The sequence below is a fragment of the Cicer arietinum genome, chromosome 7, assembly GCF_000331145.2.
Source record: "Cicer arietinum cultivar CDC Frontier isolate Library 1 chromosome 7, Cicar.CDCFrontier_v2.0, whole genome shotgun sequence".
NCBI lineage: Eukaryota > Viridiplantae > Streptophyta > Magnoliopsida > Fabales > Fabaceae > Cicer > Cicer arietinum.
The window spans coordinates 539,945-554,014 of NC_021166.2; the positions used below are offsets into that span (position 1 = coordinate 539,945).

At 33.5% G+C, this 14,070-nt stretch overlaps 1 protein-coding gene across 1 annotated transcript in view; it reads right to left on the reverse strand.

Annotated features, from left to right (window-relative positions):
- Window positions 1–379: 379 nt before the first annotated feature.
- LOC101495699 (sister chromatid cohesion protein PDS5 homolog A-like) overlaps window positions 380–14,070 on the reverse strand; it is a 14,949-nt gene continuing 1,258 nt past the window's right edge. The window contains exons 2-32 of the mRNA XM_004507532.4: window positions 13,392–13,595; window positions 13,058–13,239; window positions 12,506–12,632; window positions 12,178–12,396; window positions 11,713–11,929; window positions 11,473–11,618; window positions 11,236–11,378; window positions 9,859–10,008; window positions 9,729–9,777; window positions 9,454–9,645; window positions 9,036–9,218; window positions 7,614–7,768; window positions 7,405–7,531; window positions 7,180–7,329; window positions 7,037–7,090; window positions 6,715–6,851; window positions 6,507–6,624; window positions 6,191–6,325; window positions 5,897–6,093; window positions 4,811–4,967; window positions 4,573–4,719; window positions 3,850–3,921; window positions 3,158–3,760; window positions 2,958–3,065; window positions 2,710–2,789; window positions 2,254–2,305; window positions 2,057–2,143; window positions 1,870–1,937; window positions 1,631–1,782; window positions 1,044–1,441; window positions 380–964 (exon numbers count right to left, since the gene is read on the reverse strand). Coding sequence (XP_004507589.1) covers window positions 914–964; window positions 1,044–1,441; window positions 1,631–1,782; window positions 1,870–1,937; window positions 2,057–2,143; window positions 2,254–2,305; window positions 2,710–2,789; window positions 2,958–3,065; window positions 3,158–3,760; window positions 3,850–3,921; window positions 4,573–4,719; window positions 4,811–4,967; window positions 5,897–6,093; window positions 6,191–6,325; window positions 6,507–6,624; window positions 6,715–6,851; window positions 7,037–7,090; window positions 7,180–7,329; window positions 7,405–7,531; window positions 7,614–7,768; window positions 9,036–9,218; window positions 9,454–9,645; window positions 9,729–9,777; window positions 9,859–10,008; window positions 11,236–11,378; window positions 11,473–11,618; window positions 11,713–11,929; window positions 12,178–12,396; window positions 12,506–12,632; window positions 13,058–13,239; window positions 13,392–13,595 — 4,860 coding nt within the window. The 3' untranslated portion in view covers window positions 380–913. The remainder of the gene's footprint in view (window positions 965–1,043; window positions 1,442–1,630; window positions 1,783–1,869; window positions 1,938–2,056; window positions 2,144–2,253; window positions 2,306–2,709; window positions 2,790–2,957; window positions 3,066–3,157; window positions 3,761–3,849; window positions 3,922–4,572; window positions 4,720–4,810; window positions 4,968–5,896; window positions 6,094–6,190; window positions 6,326–6,506; window positions 6,625–6,714; window positions 6,852–7,036; window positions 7,091–7,179; window positions 7,330–7,404; window positions 7,532–7,613; window positions 7,769–9,035; window positions 9,219–9,453; window positions 9,646–9,728; window positions 9,778–9,858; window positions 10,009–11,235; window positions 11,379–11,472; window positions 11,619–11,712; window positions 11,930–12,177; window positions 12,397–12,505; window positions 12,633–13,057; window positions 13,240–13,391; window positions 13,596–14,070) is intronic.

The following is a 14,070-nucleotide window of genomic DNA, read 5'->3' on the forward strand; positions in this document are numbered from 1 at the left end:
TTATGTAGAAAAATTAACGATTATTCTGTGATCTTATGTAGAAAAATTATTCTTTTATAAATTTACTCATTGCTATGTTTTTTCTTCACACAATTTCAGGTTAATATTAATTCTTAATACCGTATATTTTAAAATTGCTTTTTTGCACTCAGTAGTTATAATTGCTAAGAGTCAAAAAAAATTACAATAGTTAGAGTCAAATAATGAAAATGTATCAAATCATGATGAGATTTAGAGATGAATAAGAGTTTTTTTAAATTGAGTAATCAGTACCATTTGAGTTAAATGTAAATGATTAAAAATTAACTTCATAATAATACAATTTATGCAATAATTACATGAATATTTGAGTTGAAATTTTAAATGTAAAACATGAATATCATGCTAAATTTAAATACCTCTATTCTCTTGGTGATTTAAATACAAATTTTGAATTCTTCACCCTGTTTTTGGTGTCAATGATTCCATACAAATTAAGGAGTTGATAGTATGGTTGTCCTTTAAAGTTTCATCAGTTAACAATACAGAAGTATAAATAATAAAGATACGAATATCCCCACATATAGCTGTACACATTGTTGATTATCTTGTCCCGGTCAATTATATCATCTATGTTGGAAGGGTAAGCAAACACCTAAATGAATCATATGCTGAACCTATCACCTGTACTAACAAAAGGTCATTCATTTATCAGGAACATAACCCTAAAAAAAATCTTTCAAATTTTCCTTTTCAACTAGTGTTATTTTACACATTCAACAGTGTGACTGTAGTAAGGCATGGAGCATAACTATTAATATGTTAATAACAAAATATCTCCAATTCCACAGTCATCATTCACGCCAATACTTGTACAGCACATCACCACCTCTGCAGCAATCTTGACAGAGACAAGCTACAGCTGTTAAACTGCTCACCGCGTTTTCCTTGAGTTTTTCTTACCCGTCTGACACTTCCATTTGCTCTGCATCAGTCATTCTCAATGTTGAGCTTAAAGCAATTACTAGAAAACAGAAAAATTATGCAAAGGCTTAGTTATTTACCAAAGGAACGTCGTCAGAAATCTCAGCAATGCTGACATCATCAGGACTTGATGGCTCTATATGTGATTTCTCTGTTTCTCCAGGACTAACCCCAACATCGCTGTTATCTTGATCCCCCTCAGACTCCAATTCTTCTTCTCCTTGAACATTTTCCCTCAGAGCTTCAGTTGATTCATCCGCTTTTCTCTCTTCTGAGCTATATTGTGGGACACTCTCTTTATCTTCAGAAATCATATCACTATAATCCTGTTTATCTTGGTCTGATTCTTCCATATAACGAAAATTCTTGGTTTTCTTGAGCCTCTTTTTTCTGGAAACAGATCTTACTTTCTTGTTAGATTTCTTCCCCTTTGTTGTGATTTCATCCATCCCTGTAGCCAGTTCCTCTTCTGAACCACCTTGAAAAGAAAATTCATGATACAAAGAGATTAAACAAAAATGAAGAAAAGTCATTGACACAAACAAATATGGGGAAGCATAATCACTGCTATTAATTGAAGTTGAAAATATCATAGGTGTAATATTAATTTCTGAATAAACCAAATTAGCAATATAACAATGAACCATATATCTTTAAGATGCATTACCTGAGTTCATCTCATCAGCTTTAGAGGTCATGGTCTCTTCAGGATTTGATATATCAGAAGTCTCTTTGGCCTCCTCTTGATGGAAATAACTTTTTGATGCATGCTTTTGTCTATGTTTTACAGGCTTGCTTGGAGATTGTTTACCATTAACTCTATATAACAATTATACAAATTACGATGATTAGAACATAAAACAGAACCACAGATGTGTAATAACAGTCTCAGGTGTTTCAACTCACATCTCTTTTTTCTTTTTACTTGGTGAACCACTTGAACCTTTATTTTTGTGCCCAGAGAGTTTTATCCTCTGGAAAGAAAATAAAAAACAAAAAAATACATCAGATATTCTGATTTTAATTAATCATAACTGATATATTCTAGTGGAAATAATAAATGTACAATTAGCACTAATGGAAAACCGGAGACCTTAGTAGATTTACGACCCTTGTCCAAAAGCTCCCAGCGCTCCTTTTCCAAACGGAGTATTTCTACATCTCCGTCATCATATAATATCTTCCACATGTCATCAGTAATGTGTATCAGAATTGTAAATAAGTAACAGAAAGCAAGCAGGAAATCTTTGTGCCCAATTCAGAAGGCAAGTTCAGCATTATTTAGCTTACCACATGTTTCCCTTTTGAAGGATCATAAGACTTTATAGTGCCTCCATAATATCTGCAAAACATCAACACACCAAGATGAGAACTTTATTTAGAAATTCTATGCAGACAAGAGAAGAAATTATAATTTTAGGAAATTCTATCTAGGGTACAAGAAGCATGGTAGGCGAAGTGTCAGATGCTAATTACAGCCCCCATTAGAATGTAACAGAAGTTAATGAAAACAAATGCAGCACGAAGAAACTGAGATATAAACAAAATAAGAAAGTCATATACAGAATGAGCGCATCGGACTTTGTAAGAAAGGTCATTTTGAAAATGTACTCAAAATGCTTCCCATCACTAAAAAACAAAAAACAAAAATTTCTTGTTTTCCCTATTGAATGACCAAAACAATTGACACAAATGATTTATATTGCTTCTGCAACTGCTCACTTAAAATTTATAGTAAGTACTTACTTCTTATCCGTAGGCCACCAAATTTTAATTCTGCAACCAATTAGATCTTCAGTATCAATTTCACCTTCCTTCATCGCGCACTGTAGATGGTAGACCAGTCAAACAATGACCAAAGGAACAGGCAGGTTGCAAAATTATGACATACAAACTACGGGAGGCAGGGTAAGAGATCCACAGATAGCATGAAGACACTATAAACTTGTAAGCCTCTCGAACACAAACTGAGAAAGCTTGTAAATAGAGTTTACCTTAGTCAATCCTGTAATACTTTTTCTTTTAGTCTTTTTACTAAAATGTGTGGATGACTTGGAATTAGTACTTGTAGTCTTTTCGCTTTGTTTCATATCATCAGGACTCTGCATCCGAGCCAAAAGATAAGTAGATGTCTACATTGACAAACTACATCTAATATAAGCATAAAGTCTATTTCACAGTAAGACTTTTATACCTTCATGTCGTATTCAACATGTTTATTCGACTCTTCGTTATGATAGCTTTCAGAGCCCTTAACTTTTCGTTTTAGTGAGGACACTAACAAGTCTTTGACTGTTATTCTCTGCATGGTTTCGCTATCTGTATCAGGATTTATTTCTGCATCCAACACTAATTTTGCTCCAGGGGAGTTTACTCCTGAACCTCTTGGAGATGAATTTAACGTATTAGTTGATAATCTCAGTTTACCATGAGCAGAGGAAGACCTACTTCGTTTAGACACGGGAGCAGGTGTTGTTTCTCCAGTTTTTCTTTTTTGACCTGTAGTATGCTCTGGATCCTTCGGTGTTTTCTTACTTAAAGAATGCCCACGACCATTACATGGTTCAACATTAATAGATGACCCCATGTTGTCCAAGTTGGTCTGTCGGTCCGTATTTAAGATGCCATTATCATTTTCAACCTTTTTTGTTTCAGCTGGCACAGACTTCACTTTTTTTACTTTTTTGCCACTAATTCCCTGAGATTTGATGTGCTTTAACATCACTCCCAGAGGCATTTCATTTTCCTTTTCTTCATTGTCCTTTGAAGCTTCATCCTCAGCTAATTGGGATCGAACCTGACGTAAAAGAAGCATAATCACATGGTTTTCAAAATCTTAAAAGCAATGAAAGTTGCCAAGTAACTTTTCAGTTGCATCAAACATACCATTTCCAGTTCAAGAGATTCAAAGTGAGCCAATGTGGAGTCATCCACAACCCAGCTTTTCACCTCACTTATCTGCCAGATGAATTCAGTTGCATTAATTAAAGTCATCGGAGATCTAATAATAATAATAATTTGCACCAAAAAAATATTATTATTATTAATAATAATAATAACAAAAACAAAAACAACAATAACAATGTCCAGGCTATTTCATGAATACATCAACAGAGAGAAGACTGGTATAACATATTCAGTTTTGGGCTACTCAAAAGGTAGACTAGTCTCACACAATTCGTTGAAAGGTAGTGTTGTTCAATAATCTGTGTCAATAATCATGAACAAACCCAACTCCATTGCCTGTTCAGAAAAGCATCTAAACAATACTGCTCTAAGCACACCCATCAAGCAATAAGATAATATGAAGCTTAATGGGAAGGAAATTTTTTACATAATGAAACCATCACTGTATGTATATAGCAGAGTTCAAGCATTAGATAAATTTAATCAACTAAAAATACATTCAGTCAAAACACTCATAATAGTTCAATAACATATAGAACTAGCATATTCAGGTGCTAGTATGATGCAAGAAACACCAACACTATTATTCAATCTCGATTCAACAAAAGGTTTCCTATTTAAGAATTAGAAACTTTTGGAAAGCATTTTATATAATATGAACAAGAATACTTTAACATACAGGACTGACAAAAAAAAGCATACCATAGTGTCATCTCCTTCCTTCTTCTCAAATGCTTTGTATAGCATTGGAGGCAGAGGCATTGAATGGGACAATTTTTGCAGATCAACATCCTTCTGCACTAACCGTTCAGTTATTGCTAACCCAAGGTCACATATTGCATGAGAATTCTGAAAATTCATTGACCACAGATGTATGTCATAATCTATTACAATTTTCAATATGTAACTACTTATAAGTAATAACAAAATAATACTCAACCTTTGTCTTTGATGTATCAACCGTGTCTTCAGAAAGTTTGATACTCTGAAAGATAGAAGTGATGGTAGATATAATTTCCTTTTCTTTGTCAGTAGTTTCTTCTGACTTGGCACCTTCGTCTCTTTGGAGTAATATTGACAGTATTAGGTGCAACTGCCTAAAAATTCAAAACAGAATATACAATCAGTAACAATGAGCATTCCCCAACACATTCTATGTTTTGATGTTTGATAAAAAGTAAATTCGTAGGTATTGGTACAGTTCTAACCCTCGTTCATATTTCAAATCAACAATATATAAGCAAGGACTTGTGAAGTACAAGTCGTCACAACCAAAAAAAACTTCAGAGACCATTACATGTGTTTGTACAGGGTATATTATCAACTATGCATTAGCAGGGAGACCCATCAAAGCAAAAGCATTTACTATACATACACTCGTGTGCAGATTTTTAATGTGTGATTCCAAATTAATACTCCCTCCGATCACTATTGCAAGCAAAAAAAACTACTTTCACGGGTATTAAGAAACGTAGCTAAGTGCAATTAATTTTCTAGATTTCATGTATATACAAGTTAAATTTACTAAATTAAATCTTTTTAACGTCAAATACTTAACTATCAACATTAAATGTTTCGAAATAAATGAAGGGTGTATTGGGAATAATAGCATTAAATGAGTCAAAAGTATTTAACTTTTGCTTATAATTATGACCAATATTTAAGACTTTTTTTTTGCTTATAATAGTGACCAGTAAGCTTCCATAGCATGTGAAATAATAATGGGCAGCCCAGTAGCATAAAGGCAAACTCTTTAGATATCTTCAATTTTATAAGCATGTGGCATTCTTCTTATCGTTCAAATTCTGACTAATGAGAACCAAATGTTAGCAATACATGTGTTGATATAAGTCATAAAATCATTATACAGGACCCTATATTTATTGAATACCAAAAGTAAACTAAATCTCCATTCCTTCTATTCCTGGCTAATGCTTTTCATTATTTTGAGTCTTTCATACCCTTTTGAGGAGTGTCTAAAAATGGATTCGGCATAGAGATATATTGTAAGTGGGTAATATAGTACCGGTATGTATTATCATATGCTCCAACATCCTTGCACTCCTCAACATTGGGACATGAGTGATGAGCAAGTGCATGAACTAGGTATGGAAGGATGTATTCCGGGTAAATGGTCGAGGAAATTGCATCTGATTGCACAGGAATTTGCCGTGCCTTCGCATGATAGTGCATTTGAATAATGTCTGTCAGATTCTGTTTATCCTGCATTAACAAACAGGATTCATAACGAAATCTAAAAATTAATGTCAAAGAACGGGAAAATTGCAATTATGAAAAAGACGACAGATCAACAACTTACCTCTGCAAATTCATGTGGCTTGGATCCAAATATGTTGAATAAGAAGGCACATGCATATTTGGTATCCAAAAGGCGGTCTTTAACATATTGGTGAACTTTGCTTAAGAAAACCTTCTTAGCTTGAGGAAAACTAATCTACACACTTAAAAAAAAGACAATGAGAATCATTTGTTTCAACATTGAAATAAAATTTCATCAAACTGATTTCTGCCGCAACATATGAATAGAAGAAGCCCTATGTCCTGCTAACAATATGGTGAAACTGAAAAGTTATAAATGCTCAACAAGCAATTAAATAAACAGAAGAAAAGCCCACCTCAGATAGCCTTAAAGTTAAGTGGAAAATATCAACTGGTATCTTTTGATCCCATAGCCTTGACAAACGAATAACAGCCTTTGCAGCAGCAAGCCTCAAATGGGCCTTATCAACTGGACTGCAAGAGAACATAAATGAGTACATAATATTTGAACCTACCATCCAATTTTAAATTTATTTAAAAAATATAACTCTGAAGCTTATATACCTTGATTGCAAGTCCTTCGATATTTCACCAAAAGATAGTATATTCCTAAGGATATCCAGAAGACTTTCAATATCAGGACGAACATGAGCATCTTTGACAGGCAAGTAGCTATTTACTAAGGTTTTAATGCCATATATCTGCAGAAAAAAGAAAAAGAAGGGGCGCATAGAGAAACATTTTCTAATAAGAAAGGGCGCATAGAGAAACATTTTCTAATAAAATGTCAAACAAGAAGCCAACTCAAAGCATTTTCTAATGTCTACATAAAGAACAAAAAGTATATCCAAAATATATTAAACAGAAGAGACTATTTCCTACCAACCTTCAACATACAGAGATCGCTTTTATCATCCCAAGATGTTCTAGTGTGATCTTTCTGAAACAGCGAAGCATACATTACAATCAAATATTTCTATGTTTATTTTATAAATGAGCACACCATTCAGCGAGATTTGAAATGCTTACACCATCACTTTTTAGAATCTTGTCTGTTATAAATTCTTTAATTTCACTCTCTCTAGTTTCAAAAACAGGCATTGCAGTCTGCGCTATACACCCCAGAGACTGCAATACAGTAGGCAGATGTGTTTTTTCTTCCAGCATATCTACAAGTTTCTGTATATGTGACAAAAATTAGAGTGGAAGAAAAACAAAACAGTGTTTAAAATAAATGAATCAACTATATGAAACCTTGTATAGAACAGAAAGAGACTTGAGGCCATCATCCTTTGTTATTGCAGCCAATGCATGGACAGCATACTTTGCCTGTCTCCGACTGCCTTCTAAACATAACCTCTCCAATATAAGGTCTACTGAACTGTATAAACAAGGAGATAGTAAGAAAAAAAAAATTATACCGGGGAATGGATTTAAAAGATTAACAAGATTAAAATCAGCACCTTGATGTTACTGAAAGTTGTTTACGAATAGTAGCACCGGCCTTAGCTAAAACATTCAGAATACCCACTTTAATCTTATCATTATTATCCTTCAGTAGATTCACCAGTTCCTCCTCACTACCACTAAGAAGCAATGGACAGAAACGAGCAATGATCTGCAGTTTATAACAAGTTAACTTTAAAGTAAGAAAAGATTGTTCTCTCAAATTCTTAATTCTCATGTCCACAATGATCCAAACCAGACCACTGCTTCATAGCAGAAAAAAATAAGTTGTCGGAGAAATAAGGCAGAAAAAATTAAAAGCATCCAAAATACAAACTCATATGACATGGCACTTACTAGAAAACTATTCTTTGACCTTCTCTTATCAGCTATGACATTTAGGGCTTGTTTGGCATGCATATTAGGCATAATAGTATAGATTCTTACAATACATTATTACTTTATAGGTTGTTTGATGTGAACAATGTATTATTTAATTAACAATTTATCATTTAAGTATATCCATCAAACCCCTCTTATACACCAAAATAATGGATAATTTAATCATTCCTTGGGAGAGGGATTAGGATTGATAAAGTTTTCATGAATAAGCTTATATAAAAAATTTCCTATTATAGTCCTCGAGTAGTCATCTAACAAATATTTGAACTTACAAGTACAAATGAAAAAATTAAATTTGTAAGTTTTAAGTTTTATTTTTAATAAGTACATAGTATCGCTTTATTAAATATACTATTGTATACAATGTCATACCACCAAACACTGTATAGTATTGAAAATTTTATCAGGTCTTGTATAATCATGTCTTATCCTATCATAATTCATACAGATCATACAGACCCTTACAACATCACAGCTTCTTTGACCAAATGATCAAGAGTTTGATCCATGTCAGTTAGCATTCTCAATTCAAATACATTTCAGGCAGGCATGTGCTTTGTTCAGACTTTAAGTTTAAGGACTTTCACTCGAGGGGCTGTTTAGAGATATAAATCAAAATCATTCCTGGCCCTTCAACAGATCATACAGACCCTTACAACATCACAGCTTCTTTGACCAAATGATCAAGAGTTTGATCCATGTCAGATAGCATTCTCAATTCAAATACATTTCAGGCAGGCATGTGCTTTGTTCAGACTTTAAGTTTAAGGACTTTCACTCGAGGGGCTGTTTAGAGATATAAATCAAAATCATTCCTGGCCCTTCTCCTAACAACTTAGTTTTTAGGATAAATCAGCACTTTGTATACACAATCATCCTAATTAATCGGCATCATGCAAAGGCACAAAGCACCATTCGCAACATTGCAAGCAAAAGCTAGGAACTATTTATCTATATGGTTTGTGCCAGAATTCATGGATAAATGCTATAAAATTAAGTGCAATAGTCCAAGACACATAAAGACGACATGCTCTTACCACCAATAAATTAATGCAAGATTGTGTGCAGTGAGCATTCTCTGCAGAATTTTGAGCTACTGTTTCTGCAAGAATCGCTTTTACATGCTCCTTGTTGAAAAGCACGTACGAGCACTTCACAGAGAAGGTATTAAGAAAATCATAGAGACGATGCTTCACACCAAGTATTTTAAGCAAATCATCCTGCAGACAAGAAACAAATAAATACAAAAATGACTGAAATCAGTAAATAACACAGTCCAAGGTACATATTCTTTCTTTAACTACTACAAAATTGATTAAATAGTCATATTCACTTCAAATATGTCTAATTGTAAGTCATATTCACTTTAAAGACTAATGTCTACACAGTTTGTAGCCGTGATTTTCCAAAATATGCACCCCTGAAAATATATCTATCAATCACTGATTATTTTACCCGATAGGTGCGTGCTTGATGGAGGGTAGTATTTGGGTCAACAAGATTTGCCAAAATCTTCCAGATATTAGCATCTTTTAACTGATCAAGAATCTGGAAACTCTCTTCGGCCTTTATGAAGTCAGAAAACGAATGGGACATTACTCTGAGACAGAAAAAAGTCTTTTTTTGGACCTCAGGAACATCTTTATCCTGCATTTAAATACAAATCAAATCCATTTTGTCATCAAATTTCCTATGAGAAGTTCATTTTTCCAACTTCCAAAGTTACATACCTGATGCATCTGCCTCAGAGACAGATACTTCTGCATCTCTTGCTGTAACCTGTTACCAAAGAAATACCATACAAATGAAACTTTTATTGCTTACTGATGTTGAGAAACCAGAGAAGTCAAGCAGGCTTACCTTTGTTTCTGCTCCAATATCTTTTCAAGAGCCTTGACCTCCACTTTATCAAATCCAGAGAAAATTCCAACCCAGTGTTTAACAATATCACTAATTGAAAACTCTACTGGAAATAAGGATCCACATAAAACAGATTCAATTATATCAGATCTGCATAATGAAATGAACAAGAAAATCACCTATGATTAGAACGCCTCTAACATGAAAAAATAGAACAGAAAACCAAACCAAAAAGGAAATATAATGAAACAAACTATTGAGAAAACAATTCTGTTGTTAAAACAATATTCACCCCCAGTGTGTCCAACTTCTCCCATTTTGGTAGAAAAGTATGTGGAAACTGAAAAACGTTATGCTATTGGGAAAAAGATACAAGTCAAAGCAACAGATACCACATGTAAGCCATTGACCATATCAAACAGTAAAATAGATGGCCAATCTTTAGGTGAAAAAATACAAGTAACTTATTTTTAAATAGGTCCGTACACGAATAAAGTTTTCAATTTAGGCCCTATATGAACAATGTTATCCCTGCAGTTTGTTTTTATAACACTGTAATGTTTGGCATAGAGAAAATGATAAGCATATATAGACCAAATTGAAAATGATTATGTACATGATGTGATCCCTATATCTAATTGATGCCTCATTTTCAATTTGATCCTATACTCCGCAATATTATAACTTCAATATATATGGCATTATAACAACAGTATATGGCAAGAATTAAATTGAAAATAAAGGGACTAAATTGAAAAAAAAAATGTATAAGGATCAAATTGAAAATGAGAGACATATATTTGGATCAAAAATATATTGTACCCACATACTGTATGAACTTGTAATTTACCTTCCAAAAATAGAAAGTTGTGATTGGATAATTGTTAAAAAAAAATAAAAACTATTTTAATCTATCTGCTTTCTCCAGGTAACAATTTTCTCGTACAGGAAATAATGGATTATGTGTTATTACAAACATATACTAACATATATATAGCACATGGTAAGAAAATGATTCCTAGATAAAAGCCTTGAATATAAGTAGTCACAGTCAGGACTCATGAGTACTTATTTCACATTGCAAAACTTCAAAAAAATTCTACTAAAATCTAGGGGGACCAAACTGAATAGTATATGGATTAAGTTGGACTGGATAAATATCTGATTTCATTTTGAGACAAATAATTCAATTTCAGTAAATGGTAAAATCAATTGGCTAAACAAATGTTTCAGCTTGACTACTAAAAATAAGGCTTTAAGAAAAATTGAAGTGGTCCTTACTTTATTGCTAACATAAAAACCAATATCCAAAAATGTTGATAATAATGTTGCAAATAATGACAAAAATGTTAAAGAATTAAGCACAAGTGTATTCACCTGAAATCTTTGTCATAGAAACATCTAACAATCTTTCCAGGAATCCAGTCATACCCATTGAGATTGTCTGCGACAAAGCTTTTCTCACAAAAAACTCTATACACTTCAGCCAATCTCTCCAATGTATACTTTTTAACAAGTAGCTGCAAAAGCAAAATGAAAAGGGGAAATGAGATACCATAGTCAAAATCAACAAACAGTTAGCTAAGAAACACACAAAAAACAAAATATACATACAGATTTATCACGAAGCCGTTCTGCTACAAGTTTCACAGTTTCAAGTGGAATTGCATTTAGGGCATGACATGCCACATCACATATAACAGCCACAGCATGCTTTCGAACATTTTCATCAAAATCCAGCAGCCGCTCGCAAAGTGCAGCTAAGTTCAATTCAAATAAAATCAGCAGATACGATATATACAATATAAAGATTAAAAAAATTACTGAATGGATGTTCGTGTTCAGTGCACTAACATAATATCTGTGAAGCTTCGGCTCTAAAAGGATTCAACAGCAGACAGTTCTTTACATGCTCAAGGGCAGACATTCGAACCTCAACAACTCTATCAGACAACCTTTTTAAGAATTCTGAAAATATGGGCTGAAATGCTTCAGGAATGGAAGTTCCAGGAAGAGAAATCATATCACCAACCAAGTTCATTGCTTTCAAGCGGGTTTCCAATTGGTCCGTCTACATACGAATTTCCAGATTACAAGTGAGAAACCAGACATCAAAAGAGCACAAAAAGTATAATTTAACCAAACTCATGAACAAATTGATAAGGGACAATATGCCAAAATGACTGATATTACAACTTTATATGTTTCAAAACTCAGAACCTCGACAAAGCATAACCATATTAAAGAAAACATTGTAGCAATAAGGTTATAACAGAGGAAATACTTGATATTGCTCAAAGCCAATAAAACACCAATTACCAGTAGCTCTCCGGTCACATAAGGGAGAACTCCAAAAAGGATCTGAGGAGCACAGCAATACAGATCATAGATAATTCCATGGTATTCAATTTGTCTGTTCACTAGCTTGCTATCTCCAGACATCAACGATAGCAAAAGCTGTTTAATGCAGGGTTCAAGTTTTCCCATGCATTGCTGTATGACATTCATGGCAAGTCTTCTTGCAGCCATAGTAACACCCTGGAATTAAAATTCCACAAAATCGTGTTTCTTTAATATTAGAATTTAGAGCAGTAAGAACATTAGCTATCTGTCTTCAACAGGAAAAATAATTTATAAAAATACGTACTTTATTTCCACGGCCTAATGTAGAAAGTAAAATAGATAACAGATCCTCGTGCACATCTTCGCTCTCTTCTAAGAGAACCACCATTATAGTTTGCATGGATGACAGGACACTTTCTGGGTGATCATCTCTAAGCATGAAACAAAATACATGGACAACATTTATTATTCGAAAGAGGATTTTTTTTTTACAAGAAAGAAGCATAGAAAATTTGGCCTACAAGAAAAGTGGATAGGACACATGTCTTATTGTCTAACAGTTTAAAGTTTCAACAGTGATAATCAAGCCTTGTCCCACTAGGTGGAGATTGTATATAAACATCATATTCCAAGTATACAAATTGCAAAGCTGTATAGTTTGTCTAATTATCTTCAATTCATTTCATATTTTACAACCAGGTAGAAGAACATAAGCGCTAGAGAGAAAAAAAATACAAGATACTGAGTTTGCAATCTTGGAAGTGAATAGCAGAAATATTCAGGAAACTCGTATTTATTAGTAATTAACATTGGCACACACTTGACGATTAACTATAAGATTTAATGATAAACAAACCTGGCAACTGTAACGAAAGTACTGAACATTTCATTCACCAGATCATAACATTCAAGATCCAACATCACAACACACGACCTATATTTTGCAAGAGTCTCCAATATAACAACTCTCCGTCCAAAGGATAGACCGCTAGTATCACTTAGACCACTAAAAGTGCTTACAATCAACCGAAAGGTATCCTGCAGGGAGATCTAACATCGATTAGCACAAAGGATAACCATAAACAATGTTCCAACATTTTTAGGCACAAACTATAAGGGAAAAGTTTCCCTTTTGATTTGTGAATAAGAAAATGAACAACAAGTAGATAATTTAAGTAAGAGAAACGCACCTTTAGAATTTCATCATTATAAGGAGCTTCTGGTGCAGTGATCCGAGTTATCTCACAAATACATGTTGCAACTAGAAGCTTGACATCCCTATCTTGGTGCTTAAGCAATTCTGGCTTAACAATTGCATTAAAAAAGGGGTTCATTGAATCCCGTGTTGTAGTCAAAGGTGACTGATCCAACTCAGCAAGGCATGTGGTCGCTTGCTGCATATAAAAAACATTTTGAGGGAATAGGAGAGCTAAGAACCGATTTGGATAAACTTCTCCGCAAATAGATGCCAAATGAAAAACCCAATAGCTTTATAATAAACTAAATTCACAAGACTAAGGGCAATTTGGATAAACTTCTCCACAAATAATTATGGAAAAGGAAAAAATCTTAAATAACTACAAATATATTTTAGATAATAGATTCGCTTATATATAAATTAAAGTTAGCTGCTGAATCTCAATTTTTTCAAAAACTCTCGTTTAACTACTCGATAAACACCAATAACCATTTATGGACTATTTGACAAGTGAAGATCATAATATTTTAATTGAAAAACTCTCATTAACTAGTAGTTAATCCAAACAAGGCCTATTTCCGTTCGAATAACAAATCCCTCATTAATAAACTACAGTTCAATTCCTCCTCAATCCCTCATCCACAGCCATTCCTTTCTGCCTCGACCTCTTT